Raw genomic sequence first — 24330 nt, 5'->3', positions numbered from 1 at the left:
AAACTATCGTTTTCCATAATGGTGATTAGATTTTGCATTGTTTTCTCTATTGAGTGTTCTCTTAACGTGACGGATACGAATACCTAAATTACATAACACCTCAGTAATAGAATAGACAATAGGCTAGTGTTTTAATTGCAGGAAATAAATATTCCTGGGTACAGATAAACAGAGAAGTAAGTATGATAATTTTGTAATTTACTGTCGCAAACTATTCTTATCCTTTTACGTGTTTATGTTCTTACGCACAGTATGCCTATCATTCCGCAAGATCAACGACAAGGCAAATGCGTTGAAATTAATATAAATGGCACAATACCAAAATTTAGATGAAGTAAAAATCTTGTTTTACAGTGACATCATCGTCATTTTAATGCTGGATTGAAAGAATTAATTAGTCATTTAAATTAAAATAAGGTATTGTTTAAATTAAACATATTCTTTTCCAATTGCAATAGATTGAAAACACGTTAACTTCATGAAAATAATGCAAAATGGTGCCTAAACATTCCTGAAAACTGTGTACTTATTATTTAATTTGCGATGAGTTGCAATTCGTTACCTAATTTAATAGTTTATACATAAAGATACCAAAATGCAAATGATAACAGACGCAGTCGTACCTAGTTGAACAAAGTTTTGTAACAAACAAATAGCTCAACCTCATACTTCAGCATACAGCGCCATCTTACGGAGTTTTCCGAATACTGTCAGACATCTAGCGGAAACTCGAAGAAGCTCTTTCAAGCACTTCCAACATAATAGAAAACGTCTTGCAATAGATTTCCAAACACCCTGCTGCCCTCTATTGGTATTTTCCTGAATCGAAATCTTAATCGTAAGAAAATGGTTTAGCATCTGCCGGAGTATTTTATTTTTCGATACTTTCCGCAGATGGCACAATTTAAGAAGGAAAAACGCGGGATTATACTTGTAGGCAGGTATATTTTTTTATTGTTGTTGAAACTCCCAGATTTATACAAAATATTATACTCTATTTGGTGTTGTAAAGCAGTGTTATTTACTCAGTAAAAAAACGATGTAACAAATAAAAACAGGAGCTTATATTGTATACTTTTTATTATACTGCAGTCACAAATTATGTTTGGTATGGTATTATTTTCTAACTTAGGACTTACTTATTTCATTCGAGAACTTGACATAGTGTCATAGCGATTACTGGCATAATGGTCTACTTACATCTAGTTTACGAGATCTATTAAATATAATAGGTCTCTAAATCTAACTACGAAATAATCTCTAAAATATCACGAACGTATATTTACTCACTGGGTCTGAAAAAACGACGTAACCAATCTTTAGATTTAGATGTTTTGAACATTACAAAACTTACGCCCGTATTCACAAACATTACTATGAGGTCTCACAGTGCGCGTGGACGCACAGGGTGACTCATAAACCAATCACAGAGCTCTATTCAACGCTGAGCGTTCGATTTGCTGCTTCACTTAAGCAAGCATCGTTTGTGAATACGGGCGTTAGTATCACAATTTACAGCCGAAATCAAATGTAAAATTTTCTACAGGAACTGTTATCTTAGATAACTAAATGGTCCACGGTTTTATTATTAGTGATGAGAACTAGGAATGGTTTGTATTACAAATTATTTCATATTCAAGAAAAAATAGATTCAATAAGTAATTTCTATGTTTGTTCGTTCTTACTTGACAATAATAGGTACCTCTTTGTGAGTTAAGTTTGTTGTTAATAAGCTTTATCACTATAATAACTCCCTTATTCATCAAAATTAAAATTGTCTTTAAAGAAATTACGATTTTAATTAAAATGCTGTTTTGTCTTTTTTCGTCTTAGTGAAATCAACATTTGACTTAATACGCAACAAAACATTCATTATAATGTGTTTAATTTTGTATGAATAGAGGGTAAGTTTATTGAATATACATTTGTACAGTCATACAACTATATTAGCACCTTTGTTGATTAGCATTTTAATCAGACTAGCTATTGCTTAAGTTTCATTGGACTCATTTTCGTCCCGTCCCTTCATATCTTCAAATCGTTCTGAGATCCATTAATCGATTTTCTGCGTTGAGGACTTGGGTCTGAAAAAAAGTTGTTTTTTAAATTAGTTTCGTAAAATAATTTAGAATTACTATTATTATTTCCAATATTAAGAAATTGCTTTATTACACAAATTACGGACAAAGTAACATCAAGCAAAAAGTAAAAACTATTTTGCAACAATTCATTTGATGTGGTTTCAAATATATCAACTTTATGATAGTTTAAAAAAAAAACTTTGACCTTATTATCCTGATTGACTAATAAAGATATTTTAATGTTCCTTACCATCTTTCTCACAATCCTTTTCCGCCGTCCGTAAAAGCACAGGCCCTAAGTGGTTCGTGAGTAGGAACCCGATAGGCGTGGTGATGAGGATGGCCTGGACGATGAGTCGGAGCAAGCCTTCCGCGAACTGACGCTCGTCGCTGTCGAAATCTCCTGCTAGGGTGAAAGTGTTGAGGGCCAATGGACATAGCACCGCCTGAAAAAAAAAATGTTACTATGTCAGTGTAAGCTAGGGGTGGCGCACCTTTGACGTTCGTTCGTTCGCCGAAAAACATCCACTGCTGGACAAAGGCCTCCCCCAAGGTTTTCCACAAAGACCGATCCTGCGCCGCCCGCATTCAGGCACCTCCCGCAACCTTCACCAAATCGTCGGTCCACCTAGTGGGAGGCCTGCCCACACTACGTCTTTATGTATCAACTCTATTCCGTGCCGCTCCCGTACCTACCTCAGGCATTGACTCAGTTAACCGCTATAACTATAGCTGTGTCCACAACTTCGTATATTACGCATGAAAATCATTTGAATATGTATTTCCCGTTTTTGCAACATTTTTCATTGATAGTTACTCTGTTTCTATTGATCTTAGAGTGATGATCATATAGCCTATAAATATAGCCTTCCTCGATAAAGGGCTGTCCAAAACAAAAAAAAATATAATAAAAAAAAACTTTTTTAAGAACAAGCTTTATCCTGAAATGCAGTTGTACTAAAACGAAAAAAGTAATTGTATGCTAGGTTCAAAGAATTTCGAAAGCTTGTATCGCGCATGGAATTTATTCCTCTCTTTTTCTGTTTGCGCTACAAGCTTTCGAAATTCTTTGAACCTAGCATACAATTACTTTTTTCGTTTTAGTACAACTGCATTTCAGGATAAAGCTTGTTCTTAAAAAAGTTTTTTTTTATTATAATTTTATTTTACACTTTTTCGTTGTAACTATCTCAATATCTGGGCTTGGTCATCATTTAGCTTAAAAGTGCTCGGGAAGTCGAATCCAACGAACCCAAACTCGATAAGTTTCCGCCATTTCGTTTAGGAGTTCCTATGGCCACCTCCTGACTCCATCATCAGACCAGCTCAATGGTACCATAATATTGCATTGTCATCGTAGTTACATAAGTATACAAAATTTCAGCTCAATCGGTTGAGGAGAACTGGTCTTAAATTCAGTTGCAAGATTTGTCCCACACATACTAACAAGTGAAGTCAATATAAAGCTTGTAATAAAAATATACAATACGGACCTGTAGCTGTTTCTATGATGTTTATAATCCGTTGTTTGGTACCCATATAGTACACGTTTGGGATTTTGCGTAGTGTAAAATGTCCAAGGATTTATTTATTATCTTCTATAAGACAATGCAATGTAAGCTTACTTATCTGAATAACGAGACAGTAGTTTAGTATTTAGCCTCTTTGACCTCTTTTGTTTAACTTTTCATTCTTCCATAATTGCTCGTACGAAACGGGCTTACCCAATTCCCACGCCACAAATAACCGATTCCCGAAACTTACAAAGGTAAGTTGGCCAATTTGGGTATGAAATACAAACAATTTTTTCCAAGAATACAAGTAGCGTGCTCCTTATGACATGGAAATTTTCCAGGAAATTCTATCGGGTAGGTAAGGAGCGTGTGTTTGGATAACTACGGATGTGGACACACAAATTCCTATTGTGCTACAGAGCTTAAGTCGTCTTCTAAATTAGAGGGAATCATTAGGTACTGCGGTTCTTTGTATGATACTTTTTTATATGTAAAATTGTAATAATATTTGAGGTCACACAGCTTAGTGTTACATTTCATCATCATCCCAGCCATATGACGTCTTAGTTCGCGTTATATGTATTTAGTTCAGTATATTTTTAAACACACTCTTATACTTGTTTCTGTTTCAGCGATATATTTTTCATATTATAGTAGGGAGGGGCTACGCCCTTCGTATATTTTTTAACTCTCCATCGGGGTGAAAGTTTTTATTGGTCCTCATAAGGTTCAAAATTCTAGCTATAGTGTCAAATTGGAAAGTGTCTTGTAAAGCGTTTGAAAACATTTATTGGTTTTCAACATTATAATTCAAATTATGGTGTCAATAATGGGAAAGAGGCTATATCGTTTACCTCTACAATAGACTTAGGTGTCCAAGCGCAGCACACGAAGAGTTTCTCCTTGATCGGGAAGTCCCAGCACGTCAGAGCGGCGACTGTCAGTCGTACAAATAAACACACAGCCAGGATTGCGAATCCCGGCACTAATTGTGTAGAGACATTGCTGTTAATCTGAAAATAAAAACTAATACAATCAATATTGGAACCAGTAAAAATCATAAATATAAAAAAGTTCTTGTCAAAGTTAAAATAAATACATCTTCATAATTTATTGTTCAATTTTAATTTCATTTAGGGCATTTTTTTAAATTTATTCCTAGGTTTAGTTATCCATTCGATATTATACAATATTTTTCGATCAATTGATTGCCTGAATTGCGTTGTATTACTGTGTTTTGTGTGTGAATATATAAAAAAAAAAAAAACTGTTTGCGCCGGCTAAATCAATAAAACGTAACTTTTTGTTGCTTTGGTTGGAGTATTTGTTGATGTTACATTCATAAAATATTTTGAAACAGCGTAAACAAATTGAACACCGCACTCCTCTTTACGGCTCTAAAATATTTTGTAATCAAACACACTCGAAACCCGAAACCATGTCAATTTGATGATTTTATTTTTGATTGCATTGTTTGCCAATATATTTTGTAAAGTTGATTAATTTACTACAAGCTAACAAATTGTTACCATGTTTGATGAAAACATGAGCGGTTAATAGTTATTATAAATATTAGCAGACGATTTTCCAAATACCAGCTCTATTCCGGAATTAAATTGACGTTTCAACGTATTGTAAATATTAACGGTTAAAATGCAAAACTTTTTCAACGAATAAAAGTTATCTGACGCTAAAAATTTGTCCCTAACGCTGTGCTGAAATTTATTACCGTACCAAATATATAAAAAACTTCGTTCATAGCTTGTGGCGGGCTAGCAGCAATATATGCAGCGGCGTTAATGCTTTGGAACGACATATTTGGTACTGGCAGAGTAGGCATACCAAATTATTTAGGTAGTTACATAAATGGTATATTTTACAGCACACCAAAATCTATTTCTTTTTGTTGCAAAATAGCTCCTATGACAACTACATAAGATTACTCACCTCAAAGAATGTCCCCGTGTAGGCAAAGAGGATCGGTTCTAGTGTAGACCACATCACGCGGTAGGCAGTAGAGGCTGGATTGTTGTTGAGTTTCCATCCGTCTCGCGCCCAAAACGTCGCGGCCGTAGCATTGCACGCTAGAACTGCTACACCACCTGAAAAAATCAACCTACAGTTTAATAACTGGCCATATATACGTTTTCAAAATTAAAAAGAATAAATTTCAAGATTGGAACTCGAAACGTTTTCTTTTGTTTTTCTTAGTTAATGACATTGCTTTTGGCGCCAAATTGACGTTAAAGTTGTGTTTGTGTAGTCAGATTTTTCATGTCGCAATAATCAGAAACAGACTATTTCAACAAATTGCTTGAAAAAAAAAACCTAGTTCAAAAAAATAAAAGCTTACACTAGTTCAATATTTGGGAAAGCAAAGAAATTAAAAAATAAACTTGAAAGTTTCTCTGGCTGCGATCCGCGCCCCGACACGCGGAAGTTGGCCGGGCTGGCCGTCGCAGTGTGGGAGGAGACTCATATATTATTGAATAATTGAACTTTCTACGTATAATTTTATAGAAATTCTAGACCAAAAACCGTGACCTAACATGTACTTGCAACAAACAATTTTGCAATAGATAGTCTAGTTAGTCCCATGAGGAAAAAATTAAAAACTACTTTTATGCTATAAGTCAGTCATGCCATTAGATATTATCAGTTTTCCAGCTATACCGAGAAGTGAGCATTTTCGTACCTAAGTATCCAAAACCCCTTAACTGTAGCACAGAATAAGTAATAGTATACAGAAGGTTTACTCCCCAAGACGATTTAAATAAACGCGAGTCTTGCTACAACGCGATACAGTGGAATTCAGCTCGCACAACACTGCGCGCCTACAATTTTATTTACCTACAAGTTTTGTCTCTTTCTATCGTGTGCCTCTGAACCCTTCTTACGCTGTTAGGGTTGCTGTCTAGTGAAAAAATAATTATTCTACTTATTTGTAAAGAGGTACGTATGTAGGTAAGTATTACTGTTATTCTTCTACCTTTGAAAAAATAACATTTCAAATATACCTACTTAGGATATAAAAGTAGTAGTCTTCACACATACCTATTTTAACATAAGACGAATAAATTAAACATACCTACCTACTATTACAGAAAAAAGAATGGCATACCTACCTACTTACTACGCAAACACGAAACGGCTTCATCCTAGACCTAAAAAGCGTCACCCGAAAATCATGTTTGTATTTAGCTTTGCGCAAACTTACTCTAATGTTACTCGCTGCACTTTGACAACAATGTTTTTTTGTTTATGGTAAAAGAACTAGCTTAAAAAAGAGCTAGCCGTAATTTGGTGTCCCGACTCCCGCTGTTACGCTTCCGTTTCATTTACAGGGGCAGGTAATATAGGTAATAAAACTATAAAATTCTTTAAACGTCATAAATCGTATTCAAAAGAAATTATTTATTAAAGGCAAACATCAAGTCCTGACGGGCGCGCGCGTGACACTCGACTGATGTAATACCCGCCGGCGGAGCAGCGAAGCGCCCCGGCGCGCCGGCGGCTAGGTATTTATGGGATGTACCGCGCGAAGTGAGCCAGGCCTGACTGTAGGTACATGGGACCAGAGTAAATAAAAATGAGTAGGTTATCTTCATAGAAACGCACCGAGCGCGGTTTGTATGTGAGCGCGCCAATACGTATGCGGCGCGCACGCACTCACTGACAAAATTTAGCGTGGATTAGCGGGGTGTTGCCAGGCCTGGCTCACTCCGCGCGGTACATCCGATAATTACCTACAGCGAAGCGCCCCGCCGGCGGGTTTTATATCAGTCGAGTGTCACGCGCGCGCCCGTCAGGACGCTGGCGTGCGTTGTAGTACGTACCTAATTATATGATCGAAGTATTATTTAAAAATGGACATAAAGAGAAAGAAATATTGTGCGGCGTTCGAGTGTCTAAATTCGAAAAGAAATCTACCGGATTTATCTTTTTTTTCGCTTCCCAGAGATGCTGAAAGGTATATTATCCATGTAGGTAATCAATGATTCTTAGGATAGTATAGGAACCTTAGATTAATAAAGCCAATAATTAATCTAAGATAGGAACCTAACCTACCATGACTACTGCTCAGAATGCGTTCGTTCGTTTCAGCCAAATGACGTCCACTGCTGGACAAAGGCCTCTCCCAAGGTTTTCCATAATGAATGCGTATGAGTCATGAATGCTACATATGTACCTCATTACTTAAAAGAAGATTAATTATTTTTTCACTAGAAAGCAACCCTAACAGCGTAAGAAGAGTTCAGAGGCACGCGATAGAAAGAGACAAAACTTGTAGGTGAATAAAATTGTAGGTACGTAGTGCTGTGCGAGCTGAATTCCACTTTATTGCGTCGTAGCAAGACTCGCATTTATTTAAATCGTCTTGCGGAGTAATCCTTCTGTACCTGTACTATTACTTATTCTGTGGTGTTGCGCCGAATTTTGTCAGTGTGTGCGTGCGCGCTCTACAAACCGCGCTCGGTGCGTTTCTATGAAGATGACCTACTCATTTGTATTTACTCTGCTAGAATTCTATAAGGATTACGGAACAAAACCAATAGGGTCTTACACCATTTTTTGAAATATGTTGTAAATCAATCCTAAGGTTATAATGAACCAGTGGAATTTTAATATTAATTTTTAAAAGCCTATAAATGTCTTAAAAACTTGAGTGTAAATATGATTTTGACTTTTCGCGCGGAAACGTTAGCCGCCATGCTGACTCGGCTCGTGACGTCACTCCGTTAGTTTCTTTAACTTTACTTTAACTTTCTGCTGTCACAAAACCGTCTTCCATGACGCCATTTTAATAAAATAAAACTTAAAAGTCCATTAACATGATATTATCACAAACAAATTCAAAATTTTTCACATAAATCAAGCCAAAATCTACTTGTTTACTAACGGAGTGACGTCACTGCGGATCCGTCATGGCGGATGGCGTTTTAGACATTTGAAGAACGAATTAAAAAGATGCGTTTTTAAAAGTGAATTTAAAAATTCTATTTGCACTTTTATGTAAAAATATCAACGTTTCCCGTTTAGTTTTTATGAAATCTATTAAAGACATGCATTTTTATATTTTTTCTTACATGGAGTAAAATACCCTATTATATTGGTTACTCTTCATTATCATATACTGACAGAGTTAAGCTTTGCATATTCTACAAACCTGTGCCTCCCCACCCAAACATATAAGTGAGCATGTTCGCCAGCAGCCCGCCCACCACGATGAGCAGTATCCGTAGCTCCGTCACGTAGAAATCCCGCGGGTGCGGGATTAGCCCCGCCACGCATCCCATCAATACCCCTAATCCGACCCCGGCGAATAGCGTCAGAGCCGCCTGTAAATTGAATAATAATAATTGAGCAACTTCTTCCAATTACCAAGTTAAAATCATTTTCTTACGCATAAAGTTTGGGTGATTAGAATAGCGAGTTATGTAAAATTATAATATAAATAAATATGTAACCAATATTGATAACGTTACTAACTACAATAGTGACCGAGTTTCTTGCGCTGCTTCTTCTCAGCACTGGCCCATTTATTGACCCGAAGCAGTGGTAGGGTTAATAATACTGGGACGTGTAAAAGTGCTTTTTAAAAGCCTATTTGCAAAAATAAATGAGTTTTATGGGTTTTTTTATGAGTTTTTTACTTTACTTAATGTCCGTGAGTGTACAATTTTGATACAAAAAATAGACGAACATTTAATCCTAACGCGATTTTTTATGTCAGCTAGAGCCGGCAATGCTATTGCGAAGTCAATCCCACCGTTAGATTTTTATTGAAATCTCACTGAATATTTGTTGCAAATTGAATTTTTAAACGTTTCAATAGTTCCAACGAGGCTTGGAACGTTTCGCCCGAACTAACTTGCACGGCTCGGGAACGCAGTGCGGTTACAAACAACGTGCAATATACGCGGTGTCTGCGGACGGCGTCAGATGCACCTGTAAAAGTTGACAGCAACATTACCCATGTTTGAAACTGTTTTAATGGCTTGTCCGCTTATGAAATGTACAATTTCGCTTTGAATTTGAACTACTGCCGACCAATGGTTTCAAGCTGGAATTCAAATGATAATCCACCGATCCTTTAATACTCTGTAGTTGAAACTGCTAACAAGTACCTATGCATAGTGCATACTAAATTTTTGACTATTTTAGTTTTTGACTGATAGCCTACGTTCATCGGCTCTACGTAAACATAAAATTGTTTCGAACCGTGTTCTGACCAAATCGCTACATCATTAAAATCAATTGGTTTGTGCAGCACAGCGATGACGGATTGTGTGCGGAACAAAAGTAGTCAGATTGAAACATCATCGATCGAATCCCTCATGGAAGTTGATGGCTTTAACTTTTGGCCGAGTACAGCGAAGCTAAAAAGGAAGGGTTGGGTCCGGGAAGTTTTGGCTGGCACTTTTTGCTGCACATCTTTTCAACTTTATTCATTTTCAATACTTTCCCAGCCACTTTATAAAGTGACAACGATAAAAAATAACGAGCTATTATTTGACATGGAATTTGCAGACGGTATCTATTGAAACAATATTTTGGAACAAATATTTGCCGTGCAGATAAGGTGGTGTTTTCTTTTTAAGTTTTAGCTCGACTATTGTAGTTTAAAGGTCGCCGCTCACGCGACTTGCTAGCAGTGTCAGACTGCAAAAGTCAACGGGATTAACTTTTCCACGCGTTTCCGCACCAAGTTATAATTGGAACGGATTTTTAAGCTATTTCAGATAGTTCTAGGAGATTTCTCCCTACCCAGTTGGGGTTGAAATGTTGTAAAAGTAAATTCTATTTTATTTGACACTTTTTAATATAGCTGAAATTGGTTTGGCCATCGCTTCGGCTAAGCGATTCTACTGTGGATTTAGATAATGGCTTGATATTTCGATTTACTTTCAGTTACGTTTTATTTTTTATTTAGGAGCGTAGAGTGCCTATTGTTCAAGCTGGTGTCAAGCAAAAACAACCTTTATTTAAAATGAATAGCTTCAGTACATTATTGCTTCGGTTTAACACGGGATTGATGTTCTAGCTTACTGGTTAGATTAATTTAGGCGTTGACTAAGTGTGCTAATTCCACTAAAATAGAAGGTGTTAATAGCAGTTGCTTAAAATGAAGCCTTTGGAACAGTGGCTTTGTTTCAGTTGTCATTTATTTGGTTTTCATAATAGTTATGTTGTACCTACTCGTACATGTTAACATCTAAATTAGAAATTATGATTAAAATGTACTAAAACTATGAATGACTTGGTGGAATGGCGTTTGGCAAAAGAAAAGCGACAAAACGGAAATGCTTATTATAAGTATTTATGATCCCAAAAATATAACGGGTTTTTACATTAGCAGGATGACAGGGATGTTGAAAGGGTTATTTTATAATGAAACTAAATTTTAAAGCTATAAGCATTTAATAATTAAATGTGTGTTACGAGTGTATCAGGCAACGTGCGGTAGGTAGGACGGCTTTATGCAAACCACAGAAGTTATTAAAATCAACGGCTGCATTCAAAGGACCATATTGTTTGTTCAATTTGAATATTATGTTTTCATTCATAGTATCCATGCTAATTTAAATAATACGAAAGTAACTTTGTTTGTCTGATACATTTTCACGACCAGTGTACCTACCTACCATGAGTTTACGATAAGTGTGCTCGCTAGCGAGTACGTCAAAAATCTCTATGAAGATTTTGTTTCTTGAAAGTAGCCGCTAGGGGCGCTGAACAATATGTCAAACAAGTAATGTCATTTTTTTACGCAGTCGCTAGCGAGCACACCTAACGTAAACTCATGGTAAGCACACAGTAGAGAAGTGATTTTGGTGGAAAGAAAGATGGGATCTAGGAAAAGAACCTGCTACCTTTTGTCTCAAAATAATTTAATAGGGATGAAAAAGAGCATGAAAGTTTGTTTAGGGAATCTACACTCGACGTCAAATAAATCGCACCTCCCGCGACAAGCATTTTCAAACGTATGCATCCCCACTTCCCACCAATATTGGTACCATTTAAAAGCCTAGTTCTAACCTTCATTTCATTAAAGGAAAGGTTTTTACCCCAAAAATGTGTCTTTAGAAGGATCCAGAGTCACTTCTTCAAAAATTAGGTAGTTACGCTAGAGCCAACTTTTATGGCTATAAAACTGTTAAGTTGGGTTTAATTGCTATCCATCTGTTAAAGAGGACACGTGAAATCATTATTTGGTTTTATAACCATAAAAATTGGTCTAATTGATCCCATAGGTGGGCCCAAAGTGAGGTATTTTTTCAAGTCACATTTATGGTATATGTTAATCATTTATTAAGAAATTAAATGTGTTTTACTTTAAGGATATTTATTGGGCTTTCAAATAACACCAATATTGTTGGGGTACCATGATCGTGTCAGAAGAAAATCGTTAAAGTTCGCGTCGCGGAAGGTGCGGTTTATTTGATGTTGAGTATATTATTTCTCAGGTAAGAAGTCGGAAAATTCCTTAAATCTATTTAAGCTTTTTCTAATATACTTATTAATTCCTATTATTTCCGAAGGTATTTTCTGTAATATACTTATTTTATGCGTGAAGCGGGTGGGGAGTTTAATGTTATTGAACAATACAGAAAAAAATGATCTTTTTTGTTTTTGTTATGAAATTAGATGAATAACGACAAAATTACAAAGCTCTCAAAATATCACCTTTGTATAGCGGCATCCATCGCTGGCTTCATAGAATATAATGCTATAGATCAGGCCATAGACACCGACGCTAAGCGCCGTGTCTATGCCACCCGCCGTGCACACCAGTTGCGGCCAGTTGCGCGGGCTGCCTGCACTTGCGCTGACCCTTAGTACTGGCGGCATCACGACTGGACATGACACCGAAGCGTAAATAGAGCCGAGAAGAAATCCTGCAAGAAAAACATATAGCATTTTTAAAAATAACACACAAATTAAGGATAATTATTATGGTGTATTCATAATACTTGAGTGGCGACCACGAGCCGGAAGACGTAGCGTGGGCAGGCCTCCCACTAGGTGGACCGACGATCTGGTGAAGGTCGCGGGAGGTACCTGAATGCGAGCGGCGCAGGACCGGTCTTTGTGGAAATCCTTGGGGGAGGCCTTTGTCCAGCAGTGGACGTCTTTCGGCTGAAACGAACGAACGAACGAACGATTCATAATACGGAAAATATTTCTTGAAATAAAAAAACATTCACACTAATAACATAATTTCGAGATGTATTTTTCGGTTTCGTCTTTCCACAGGTTTATTCTTGGAATAATAAAATTACTTACTACTCACGCCAAAATGATTCAAAGATTTTTCGTGGAAAAGGACGGAGAGGTTTCTGTCGCAATTACATATTCTTGCCAAGTTTAAATTAGAAATTATAATTCATAATTGCGAAAACTCAAACCATCAACGTAAAATATGTACTTATAATCTAGTTCAATTAGTGAGAATTACGCATTCATCAGTACCATTCAGAAACTAGTGCTAAATAAATTGATTGATTAGTGCCCGTTGATTGATTTTAAATACATACTCGCATGGGCCACAATGAGCATTATTGTTGTTTGCATTAGTATTATTTAATTATGCTGCTAATGCTTTCCCGGATAGAGAATTTAATTAATTCAATTCTAATTTAATTAATTAGGCCCTTCCGTTATAAACCTACTTATTTTCCCAAATAAGAAAAGCATTTGATGGATAAGTGATATTGTCATTAATTATTATGCTCCGACTTTGTTTGGTATTCAAAATATCTGTTTGTCACATTACCTTGTTATAAGTTAAGTTCGCAACAATTTGTAATCATTAGATCATTTATTATTTATTTAAAAGAATATACATAAGATTTTTGATGTCACTGTTTATCAAATAATATTTGGCTCTACTCAACAAAGGCTCCGCGGAGGTAAATTTTCGTTTCCACAGATAGAAAACAATCAGAGCTTTAGTTGTACAAACTAAGCGACAGGCACTACATCACAATTAGCGTCTCGTTTTAATTAAACTTTCCTCGGGACAAAGTTGAATCAGCGCAAAAAAGTAAACGTGCAAAACAAAACAGGCAGTTGGAAAGTTTTTCGCTTTGATGCTTTGTTTGTGTAAATCGTTCTGTGTAATTCCAGGTGTGTGGCTGTGCGCACGCATTGTCGTGTGTAGTAGGCGCGATCCTGAAAATCAAATAATCCAGATTTGTCGACCCAAGTGTACGTACCCGTGAAATGAAAGGGCACCTTTGCTACGGGATACTGAACCTAAAATCATAATCGTTAAAATACGTGAGAAATATTTTAACCGTTAATGGAATATCTATACCTATTTTTGGCAGAGGTCTGTTTGAAAATGTAATCGATTCGAGACGTTGTCAGCAAACGGTAATATCATAATCATGTTTAATAATTAGTCTTTAATTAGCAATTTTGTATGACGTGTTGTACTTGGGAAAGAATTCCAAGTTGACTCAATTAACAAGTTCATTTGAGCTAACCTTGAAAGCATTGTCAACAATTAGTAAGTTAACAACTCAAGATACGTTCCTCCAGACATTTTTTGGGTGATATGTAGTTCTCTCCAAAAGAGTCTTAGAGTCGTCCTATAGAGTATGTATACCTAGTGTAATCATGCTAACGAACTGTAATAAATTAAGCTTGCTTACTTTACCAGCCACTAGAAAATGTGTTCTGAAAGTGTCTCTATGTTCTTTTAATATATTTTTTAAATATTTATTTAACCTAAACAAAGAAGAGGCTAAGGACTTCAAACTAATTAAAAAATATAAAAAAGATTCTCGTAACGAAATCAGGAATCAATAAAAAAATCTCCGCCAATTGTCTCGTTCTATATTTAGACGACACTCATTAATAAGCGGTATAAAAGTGGCTGCTACACGTTTTTCATGTCGGCGGTTTAGCGTGTTATTTGCAACTGGGGTAATCAATGTGCATTTATATCATATTTATATTTACATTTACTATGATAACACGGTTTCAAATCGTTGAAAATTGTGGAAACGAAAACGTAAGGGAGATAGAAGACTTCAAAATATTAAAAACTGGCCGCAAAACCGTACCTTTGACGGCTTTCGAATCACGCCATGCAGCGAAAATGCATTCAAATCTTTTGCAATACGAGTCCCACGGTGGAATTTATTGAATTGGCTTTGTATCGCACGTCGATGCATTGTGTTTCTACTATTCGCGGCAAATTTTATTTTTACGGCCATTATTGGAGGTGTTCCCGCAATTCCCTTTCCAGTTGAGTGGTATTTGATGTCAATAGTGTATTGATGTTAAATACCTAGTACTTCTAAAGCTTTGCACGTGGATTATATGTAGCTAATTTAGTTTTGAAACGGAACAGATTATTATCAAGTACCTAGGTACTCTTTATTCGATAATTAGATAAGTTTTGAAGAAGGAAATCTTTTATTGCATGGCGGAAAATGATCCAAGTATTTATTTATGGAATTTTATACCTTTCTACGTCAATATCTGAGCATTGATTAGCTGCAATGTTATTTAAATTCTTACATGAAATATAATTCATAACAATTAGCCTTTAGGTAAGGCCTATTAGAATCTATAAATAGTAAGTATAGTGTGTTCACTTCAATGCAGGTCATGGCGAAAGCCCTCATAATTTTTTCTATGACAGCAACGTTTACAGCCGGAAAAATATTGTAAAATGAGTTTTATTTTGAAAGATTTGAGGTCAATATAGTAGTTGCTTTTAATAGTGTATGTAGTATACTAATGACGAATTTACGGGATTAATAATGTACTGCAATTAACTTACTGTACCTAGCAAACATTATCGACTGACTAATATTTGCTTATTGAAAGAGGAATACAAGCACGTTAAGTGATTGCGTTAAAGATATACTTACCCCAGACATAAGGGAATCCAAGGAAGTGATGCACCAGCATCGCTAGGACCACGACCTCAGCGAGCCAAGGGAGTATACCGAGGGTCGCTACTCGTTTCCAGTTCTGTATCATGAAGCCCACGTCCCACGCAAGGGCACCCTTCCCAAGAATTACGATAGGGTATAGCTTCCTGTAAAGAAATTTAAGATTGGGTAACGAAACTCGGAACTCTACATAATAATGTAGAGTCAGTTTAATTGGCGTAGTGTGAAGACGCGACGGCAGGACCAATGCAAGTGCAGAATTAAAATTAATTGGGCAATGTATGTGTTGTTAGATCACACATAATTATGTTAAATTGTTCCAAAGACGCGGCGTGAAGGTGTAGGTTATGGACCAATAAAACTTACTGCCTACTATATAATTTTCTAGTGTTTGTAAAATTAATTAGGTACATCAGGCCGATAAGAAAGTATCTCTACTTTTCCCTACTGGCTACCACGTATACATACCTTAGAAACATGTCAACGTCTGTAAATTCGTTCATGTCTAAAAAGCCGAGGTTTCTAGCCAGGATGCCGGTCAGTAGCGCGGCTAACAGCGGCGGCAGTAGCGTCAACGCCTGTAGCGCCTGCCCACTCGCCCACGCTATCACTGCCACCAGCGCCAATCGGAACCAAGCACCTTGGATGCTCCAGCCCTCTCCCCACAAACACCACAGCGCACCCCATAGTGATAAGCCTGGAAAACGACGAAATTAATTTAGAAAGAAAAGAAAGAAAATTGATTGTTCAGTGAAACGAGACAAAATTACAAACGGTTATACCTACCTATGTATTTAATTATAATCTACGCGAGACACAGGGTAAAATCCTAAACGTGAATATTTATTTACAAATTCGAGTTGTATCTAGTATGCATTACGCGGGAAAAATCAAGAGGTCTAGAGCGAGAAAGAAAAAACAAAAGAATATCGAAATTCGTCGTCGATAAAATTATTTATAACATTTTCTTGGTGGCCAGTGTTGCGCGGCCAAGGAGGTGGCAGTGTGCGACACTCGGCATATATGTGTACACAGTCTTCTGTAGGTGCCTATAATATGAGTGGGAACAGAACTGTGATTTTGGCATTTTACATTTACATACGATTATTACTTTGAAATGCGTGTGAGCAGACAGAATGGATAATAAATTGCTTTGACGTGGTAGAGTTTTGCGCCAAACTAAAACTAATAAAGTACGAATTGTTTTTAAATGATCACAGTCACGTCATGGTTATCATAATTTTATTTTTAATAATCCTTTTCTAACAGTACAGCATTTTATCAATTGGTAAAAGAAATTCAGTTAAAAGATAAACATCTATGCGTACCTACACATTGCGTTGGTTTACTTTGGATTATTCGGTAGTTGCACAGAACAATAAGATGTCGTCACTGATAACATGACAAATATCAGATGTTATCAGCGTATCACGCCGTAGATGAAAATTATCTATTTATTGTTAAATAATGAACATGTAATTTCTTTGGTTATTTTTAAAATACCTACCGACGACTGAAAATGATAAAGTAGGTAATTTTCATACCTATCACACATTCATCTTATTGATGTTCATTGTATTTTCATAGAATAAGTAAGTAAGACAATTTGCTCGTAAAGCTGCTTTTAATAAAATGTGTTTAGGTTCATAATGCAGTTAATTACGCGCTTTTAAACAAAATAAACGACTTTTGTGACAGTTAAACATTGTCGATAAAGTAGGTACGTGTAAATATCGCTCTAAGGTATAGTAATTTGGTACTTGTTGCTCGGCATGAAAAAGAGTTTCTTTTAATTCCATAATTTAATTTAAAGCAAAAGCTTATATTCTTTAAATAAAACTTTTTCTCAATCTTTCCTAAAAGTTGATTTATCTTTCCATTACCTTAATGTTATTGGTTCATGGCCTTTTACAGAAGTGAAAGTCAGAGGGGACGCTAAGCTGCTTACAATAACCGCATGGATAGAGTTCCTCGAGTTTGCTAAGCCATGGGAGTATACAGGCTGTCCCATAAATAATGTTTAGAAAATGCAGAAGTAGAGTAAACAAGTGGAACCGTAATAATTTCTACTTTTGCTTTCCGTGGATTTTACATCGTTGTAACTTAGGAACAAGAGGTTGATCAACAAAATAACGTAGGTATAACATGTAGGCAGTGTGTTCGGTTTAATAAATTATTTTATTTGTTATCAAGTCTTTTTTCGAAAACTACACGTTAATTATGAAGTGCGGTAATGAAGCATTGCTAAATAATAATATTAAAAACAAAATTACTTATAATCTAAGGCTGGGTTGCACCATCTTACTTTAACTTTGATAAACGTCAAAAATCTGTCAAGCTCCATACAAAAAACACCGGTTAACGATAACGATAACTCAGCGTGGTGCAACTCAGCCTTAGAGTACAATTAACTGAAAAAATAATAATACCTAGGTACCGGTCTAAACGGTACCTAGGTATTTTATTTTATTCTATTTAAAATGCAAATACGTAAAAGTAAGTAATTATTTCGGCATTTCTAGTCTTACATCAATAACTTTTTGTTGCTCTAATAAATCGATCGAACGTTGTATCGATTGAAAAACAACAATAAACACGTTCTTGTTGTTTGTCACAGTGTATTTTACGTTTGCGTAGATCACCTTCATTTTTAAAAAGTAGGAAGTTATATTATAACCTTATTTCATGGTTTCTTTAAACAATTTTAAGTTACTACGTGTAACAAAAAAATTTTTTTTTCAGGTTGTAATTCAACATTCATGAAATACAAATGTATTTTAATGAGAAATAATTAATTGATTATGTCAATCTGCCATTTTAATTACTTTACCTAGGAAGTGGTTTTAAAATGAATACCTAAATTGTTGTTTAAATACGAGGTGGATGTCAGTTTAAATTGGAATTATGGCAAGCAATTTCTTGCATAAAAAAAAACTATCAATTAGGTAGGTACAAATTCAAATTCACTGAATGAGATATTCTATCAATCAAGTTCATACTCACCTATAATAGTTAAAGTTAAATAGTTGCAAATCACAGGAACTACGGTGGTCAGCCACGGTTTCTTTTTGTCTTCACTCGGACATTTCGCTTTAATTTCATTGTGGGTCGTCAAAAACTCTGGGGCTCTGCAATATGAAACATTTCAACTTTTTGAAATTCCACTAAGATTTGCACAATTTTAAATTTTCTGTTACATAAAATATGAAAGTTTAAAATTTAAATTGTGTTACACCACTATATCTATTGTAAGTTTAACATTGATTTCGGCAACGTCTCTTACAATGACGCAGACATAGCAGCTACAACCCTCTTCGTGTCTAGCAGACTGTCGCACTCATTCATAATTCGATGAGCTATTAAAGACAAACTCTCCCTGTTCACTTATCATCTAGAGTAATGCGTCTACTTACTCACGTTTTCGCTTCCTTGTGGTAGAACACAGTATAAACCCCGTTATCGAAGCCCGTGGTCGCATCCTTATCTGTAGCAAATGAGGCGAGATAAATCTGAATGTTATTGAGAGGATCAGAGCATTGATTCATGTGAAAATAAAGCGTGCTTATGCAAAGAATTGACTCATTCATAACCATGGACGAACTAACGGATGATTATGATATCTATTAGTGAAATCATATAAGTTGTTATGTAAACATGTCATCACGATATGAATGACGATACCAAAGGTTTCGCTAGCTTTCGATTAATGATACCTAATACCTTCCATATTAAGCATATGACTGAAGATCGTTGTTGCAATAACACTTTTCATTATAGTCTCAATATATTTTTTAATGAATTTATTAGGTACCTACTCTAACAAAAAACGCACTGAACGGATATTAATAAAACTATAAGTTTGTATTATCCAAATAATATTCCGAGCTATAATTTATGAACATTTATGGTTCTTGAACTTCACGCAAAGATGTTTCTGACAAACTTATTTTCTAAGTATTTTAACATAAAAAAATAATGTTTTCAATAAATATTTTAGCAATCAAAAATAAATAAGTAAATGTTGTGCTCCATTTCTGAGTACTTTGTAGGTCAAGTTTTGATTGCCTATTTTCTAGTTTTATATTAATCTGGCAGGTTAATCCACGTTCAATAAAATCTCAGATGAAAATGAAAGAATGTTTGTAACGTTATTGTTGGCTTGTTCATTATTATTCCGGAACGAGGAAATAATAAAAAGCAAACATTGAATGAACAAGGCCTACGTTAATTATTAAGGTTATTATTTTCATTGATGCCGGCGTTATTCATCTCCTTTTCAGAAGAGATAGTAAAAGGTAGGTTCATTAAAACTTTAATTAATATTACTAAATTAAGCTCCGTTTTTGTGAAAGCATCAAGATTTATGCTTGCAGGAATAATTTTATTGTACAAATGTTTTCTTTGTGATCTTCCATTTATCTATTTCGTCTCATGTAAGCTAGCCTTGATTGTGGAATAGATATTCACTGTAGCAGCTTTATCAGTAGTCACTGCAGCTTTTTTAGATTCATTGGCCACTGATTGATCAGACGAGTTTATGAATCACGACAGTCAGGGCTCCGTATAAGCGGAACTATCGCTACGTTAAGTGTCACCCGACTAAAACGCGAATCTGACGCGGTCTGACGTCATGGATGGTCTGCATTCCAGTAAGTCTGCAAGCATTCCAGACAAGTCAGCTATGCAAGACCGCGCCCCGCGGGACTCGTTCTAACTCATCATAGAAATAGTTTTTAACTAGTAAGTTAACATACGTTTCCACTGATCGCGATGTCTGTTGAACTATTTTTAACTAATTTAGAATGTTATCTGCTCGTATAAAGGTGCCCTTCTTTTACTGTTAAAGATAAACTTTTTGTTAATTCAAAGTCAATGTTAAGTGTACGGTCAAGGTTCCGTGAGATCTGTTAGATAATACCAATTTACCGTAACGAAAATAAAAAGAAAAACAACACTTGTAGAGTATCAACGTTATTTTGGTTGTAATTGTGAGAGTAGTGAATGAACCGTTTTTGTTGATGTTATATTTCCCTAAAAGTGATTTCTCTTAACTGCACTGTAGTAATATGAATTTAGAGCTCTATAATTATATTTATATTACGCAAATCATGAACAGGTTAATTAACAGCAAAGAATTAACGATTTTTTCAAAATTAAATTTTGTCTTACTTTGAAATCTTGTGTAGATAGGTATATTGGAAGACAATTTTAACTGTAATAAAGCATTTTTTGAGAATAAGTATTAAGGATGAAAATAATAGAGCCTGAATGAACTACCTAAGTATCCTTCAAACGTTTATGTCTTAACCGAGGAGTAGGCCTCGTGCCTACATAAGATATTTATGTCAAATCTGATGTCTAAAAAATCTGTTCCAATTTACCTTTTGGTGTAACTGACTAAGTTTAATCGGTTACTAGCCAATGATTAAGGCCAGGAGTACATGGTTGAATAAATGTTCAGAAAACAGTCGCTGGGAAGCTAGGTCAGGGTGATTGGCCGGTTTTTCGACGCACGCAAGCCACGCAATCCTAACAATGCTTGGTAATAAATCCGAGGAAAATGGAGGGAAAATGATTCAAAGGAAAGTGATGAGAAACATTTTATACATTGTCTACGTTGTTACAATATTCCGAGTCTGGTATTTATATACGGTTCTGTTAATTTTGGTTTACTTATGTCATCATCATCATCATCAACAGCCCTTTACAGTCCACTGCTGGACTATGAGCCTCCTCCACTTTAGTGAAGGGTTTTGCCATAATCACCACGCTTGACAGGCGGATTGGAGATCTTTTTCGGTTCCTTATGTAAAAATTATATATGTATCAACTCATTTTCCAATGCACTAGTGGTTGTCAAGTCATAGATCCTATTGAGCCTTGACGAAAAGACTCTATGGTGGTACATAAACCAGACGTTTGCATTTCACCATTACCTAGGATAGAAGAAAAATAAGAGGACTTAAATCCTGAGATAAAAATCGTCGTTGAGTACGATAATAAATAAATAAATAAATATCCTTGGACATTTTACACTGCGCCGCTAGTCCCAAACTAAGCAAGGCAAATACTTTTTTTAAATACATATTATATTATACATAGAATAATACATTATGAAGGGTGTTTTAACTACTGCATCTACTTAGAACTTGCAGAGGTATATAATGCTCTACCTACGAGTATTTATTACGTTTTTACTTAGCAGGAACCAATAATAATGTGATTATGTCATTCATAAAATTACTGATAATCTACATTTATCAGCCGTTTTCACGTTTTAATATGCAATTTAGTAATAACCCTGACATTCGTATCACGTTTATTTTAAATCTATACTTTAATAAATCTGTAGAGAGGTCAATTCTGAACATGAAATATATTTTCAAAATAACTATCAGGGGACCCGATTAGTGATCGATACTGATACCAAAAATGCAATCAGTAAATTTTTTGTCTGTCTATCTGTCTGTCTGTCTGTATGTTCCTTATAGAAACAAAAACTACTCGCCGGATTTTAACGAAACTTGGTACAATTATTCTTCATACTCCTGGGCAGGTTATAGTATACTTGGGAATTACCACGGGAACGGGAATTAGCGGGAAAATCCTTTTGTATGAAAAATCTAAACCGCTTAAGTTTAGTAAACTTAAAGCTTAGTTACAACAGGATATTGCATAATTCCCACGGGAACGGGAGTTAGCGGGAAAAAACATTTGTATGAAAAAATCTAAACCGCGTAAGATGAAGGGAGTAAAACGGGATCCACGCGTACGAAGTCGCGGGCGGCCGCTAGTCTAAAATAAATGAAAATATTTTTTAAAGTTTCTACGCGCGGCATTTTATTCATTTAACTGTTCGTTCGTGCTGTGGACCATTTTGAAAAATCTAACATAGACGCATAGACTTATTTTTTTCACAAAATGTTTAGTTAAAATTAAATAATAGTCATAAGTTTACTGAGACAAATCTATATCCTAGTTTCAGTAGATTTTCATATCTTAACTTACCCGTAATAATACATTCAGATAACCGCTTGTTCTATTCTATCTTTCTGTGATAAGTGCAACATCAGAACTCATGTTTTAACTTTAATTATTACTTTTCAACACAATAAATTTAATTTTATATGTTAGATTTAACATAATAATTGAATTATTCCGTAAATGAAAATTCAATTATGTTATGAACGCAACCATTTGTGTAACCATAACTAAACAGGCCTTTAAAGGGATTTTACTGTTAAATGTAACTTGTGCCTATTTAAAATAAATATTTTCATTTCAGTAGATATGGCAAATACATTCTACCCATATACCTACAATAGGTATGGCCTTTGCGGGAATTGAATCCGCAACTGTTCCACAAGACTAGACTAGTCCACTACACTGTCGAAACATAAACATAAATAATTATTTATTTTTTATGATGAATGTAATTTTATTTTTTATGATGTAAAATTAATATAACTATTTCAAACGATTTGCTATTAATAGCAACCGCATCGCGCAGTTTATAATTTAATATTTTTAAAATGGAAATATGAAAAAAAAAGTCAAATCTAAGGGAAGAACCTATAATAAAATAAGAAACTGAAGTAGTAATGCTATTAGTGTCATAAATAAATATTATGATGATTGATGACTGAAACTTGCGATAATTAATTACAATTAAAAATACTCACTTTCTTGCATTTCTATATCTTATTCCTATGACTGGAACTTTGAATAAATTACAAGTAGCTTTTCAGTAAGAACCACAAATAGTGTATATTTATGAAAGCCACTGGCAGCCGACTACAAAGGCATCGCTGTTTGCTTATTGAGCGACCAAGGGCGCGCGCGACACTACCCGGTGCGCTCGCGCAGACCAACTCGCCGGGGACCGAACCAATATATACTTAAATTGACATTCGCAGTCCGTTGATAGTGGCTGATACTTGAAAATGTCAGTCTGAACCTATTTACGGAGCGACACATTAATAAAACCGATGCTATATTTAGATCATTTCTAAATAAGTCCGAGATAGCGATAAAACGATTATTAATGACAAGTCACTTAACTTTCGACCGTTTTGATCCCGCGATAATTGGTGAGAAAGGTTTATTGCATTGTATGAATATTAATATCGTTCATGGAAAAAATCGCGCCAAATTATTGATGCGGCAGTTATCTATTTTTAGTTTATGACAATAATTCAATAAGAGATAATTTTCATTCTTAGTAATATAGATTCATAAACGATTAGGTACAACGTCAGTTTATGGCTTTACACCTAGTAAAAAGGTATAGATATTCATATATCTACCGTTGATTACCTCATTTGCGTGAACATGAACGTGAAGACCGCTGAACCCTGTGGCTGATCCTAAACGTCGTAGGTACCACCTATCTCTAGGAAACAGGTATGACATAAGACAGGTAAACAACGTAGTAAAGATAGTGTTGAAGATGCCAAAACTCTTGGTCTCTGCTTGGTGAAAGTAACATCGTTTATTTCAGATTTATCAAGATTTGTGTAATTTACCTGCTCTACTATTATGGGTCTATTCCCATTATCTCGTTCCCACTACCTCACTACTGAAACTCCTGTGTAATTAGGATCAAGTTTGATCGCCAAAAGCCTCTATTATTAACAACTTTGCATTTAATAAACATGCAGAGAAGTTTGTGATTTCTTATCTTTTGAAAATTGGCAAATTGACCCTTAAATTATGTAGTATTTGACTCGTATATCAATGCCTTTGCACATTACTTAACCACTTAACTATTATACAGACTTTTACTTGCCCAGACAGACTTCAATGATATTATTTTAGTGA

General features: G+C 35.4%; 1 protein-coding gene across 3 annotated transcripts; it reads right to left on the bottom strand.

The window, feature by feature from the left end:
- Positions 1-1878: 1878 nt before the first annotated feature.
- Positions 1879-23425, bottom strand: LOC135088321 (sodium/hydrogen exchanger 9B1-like). 3 transcript variants are annotated; one of them, XM_063983178.1, is made up of 11 exons: positions 23193-23425; positions 18924-18994; positions 18514-18638; positions 15979-16207; positions 15487-15656; positions 12284-12495; positions 8763-8934; positions 5543-5697; positions 4450-4608; positions 2332-2527; positions 1879-2084 (listed from the first exon to the last, which is right to left on the bottom strand). In XM_063983178.1, exons 2-11 carry the CDS (start codon positions 18986-18988, stop codon positions 2026-2028), a joined length of 1542 nt encoding a protein of 513 aa, XP_063839248.1. In that variant the 5' UTR covers positions 18989-18994; positions 23193-23425; the 3' UTR covers positions 1879-2025. The 3 variants fall into 3 exon arrangements, with proteins under 3 accessions (XP_063839248.1, XP_063839247.1, XP_063839249.1); XM_063983177.1 differs by having other exon boundaries at positions 18928-18994; XM_063983179.1 differs by lacking the exons at positions 18924-18994; positions 23193-23425 and adding an exon at positions 18794-18915.
- Positions 23426-24330: the final 905 nt, after the last annotated feature.

Source organism: Ostrinia nubilalis, chromosome 3, assembly GCF_963855985.1.
Source record: "Ostrinia nubilalis chromosome 3, ilOstNubi1.1, whole genome shotgun sequence".
Lineage (NCBI taxonomy): Eukaryota > Metazoa > Arthropoda > Insecta > Lepidoptera > Crambidae > Ostrinia > Ostrinia nubilalis.
The sequence above is the reverse complement of the archived record's forward strand: the minus strand, read 5'-3'. Positions and strand labels throughout refer to the sequence as shown.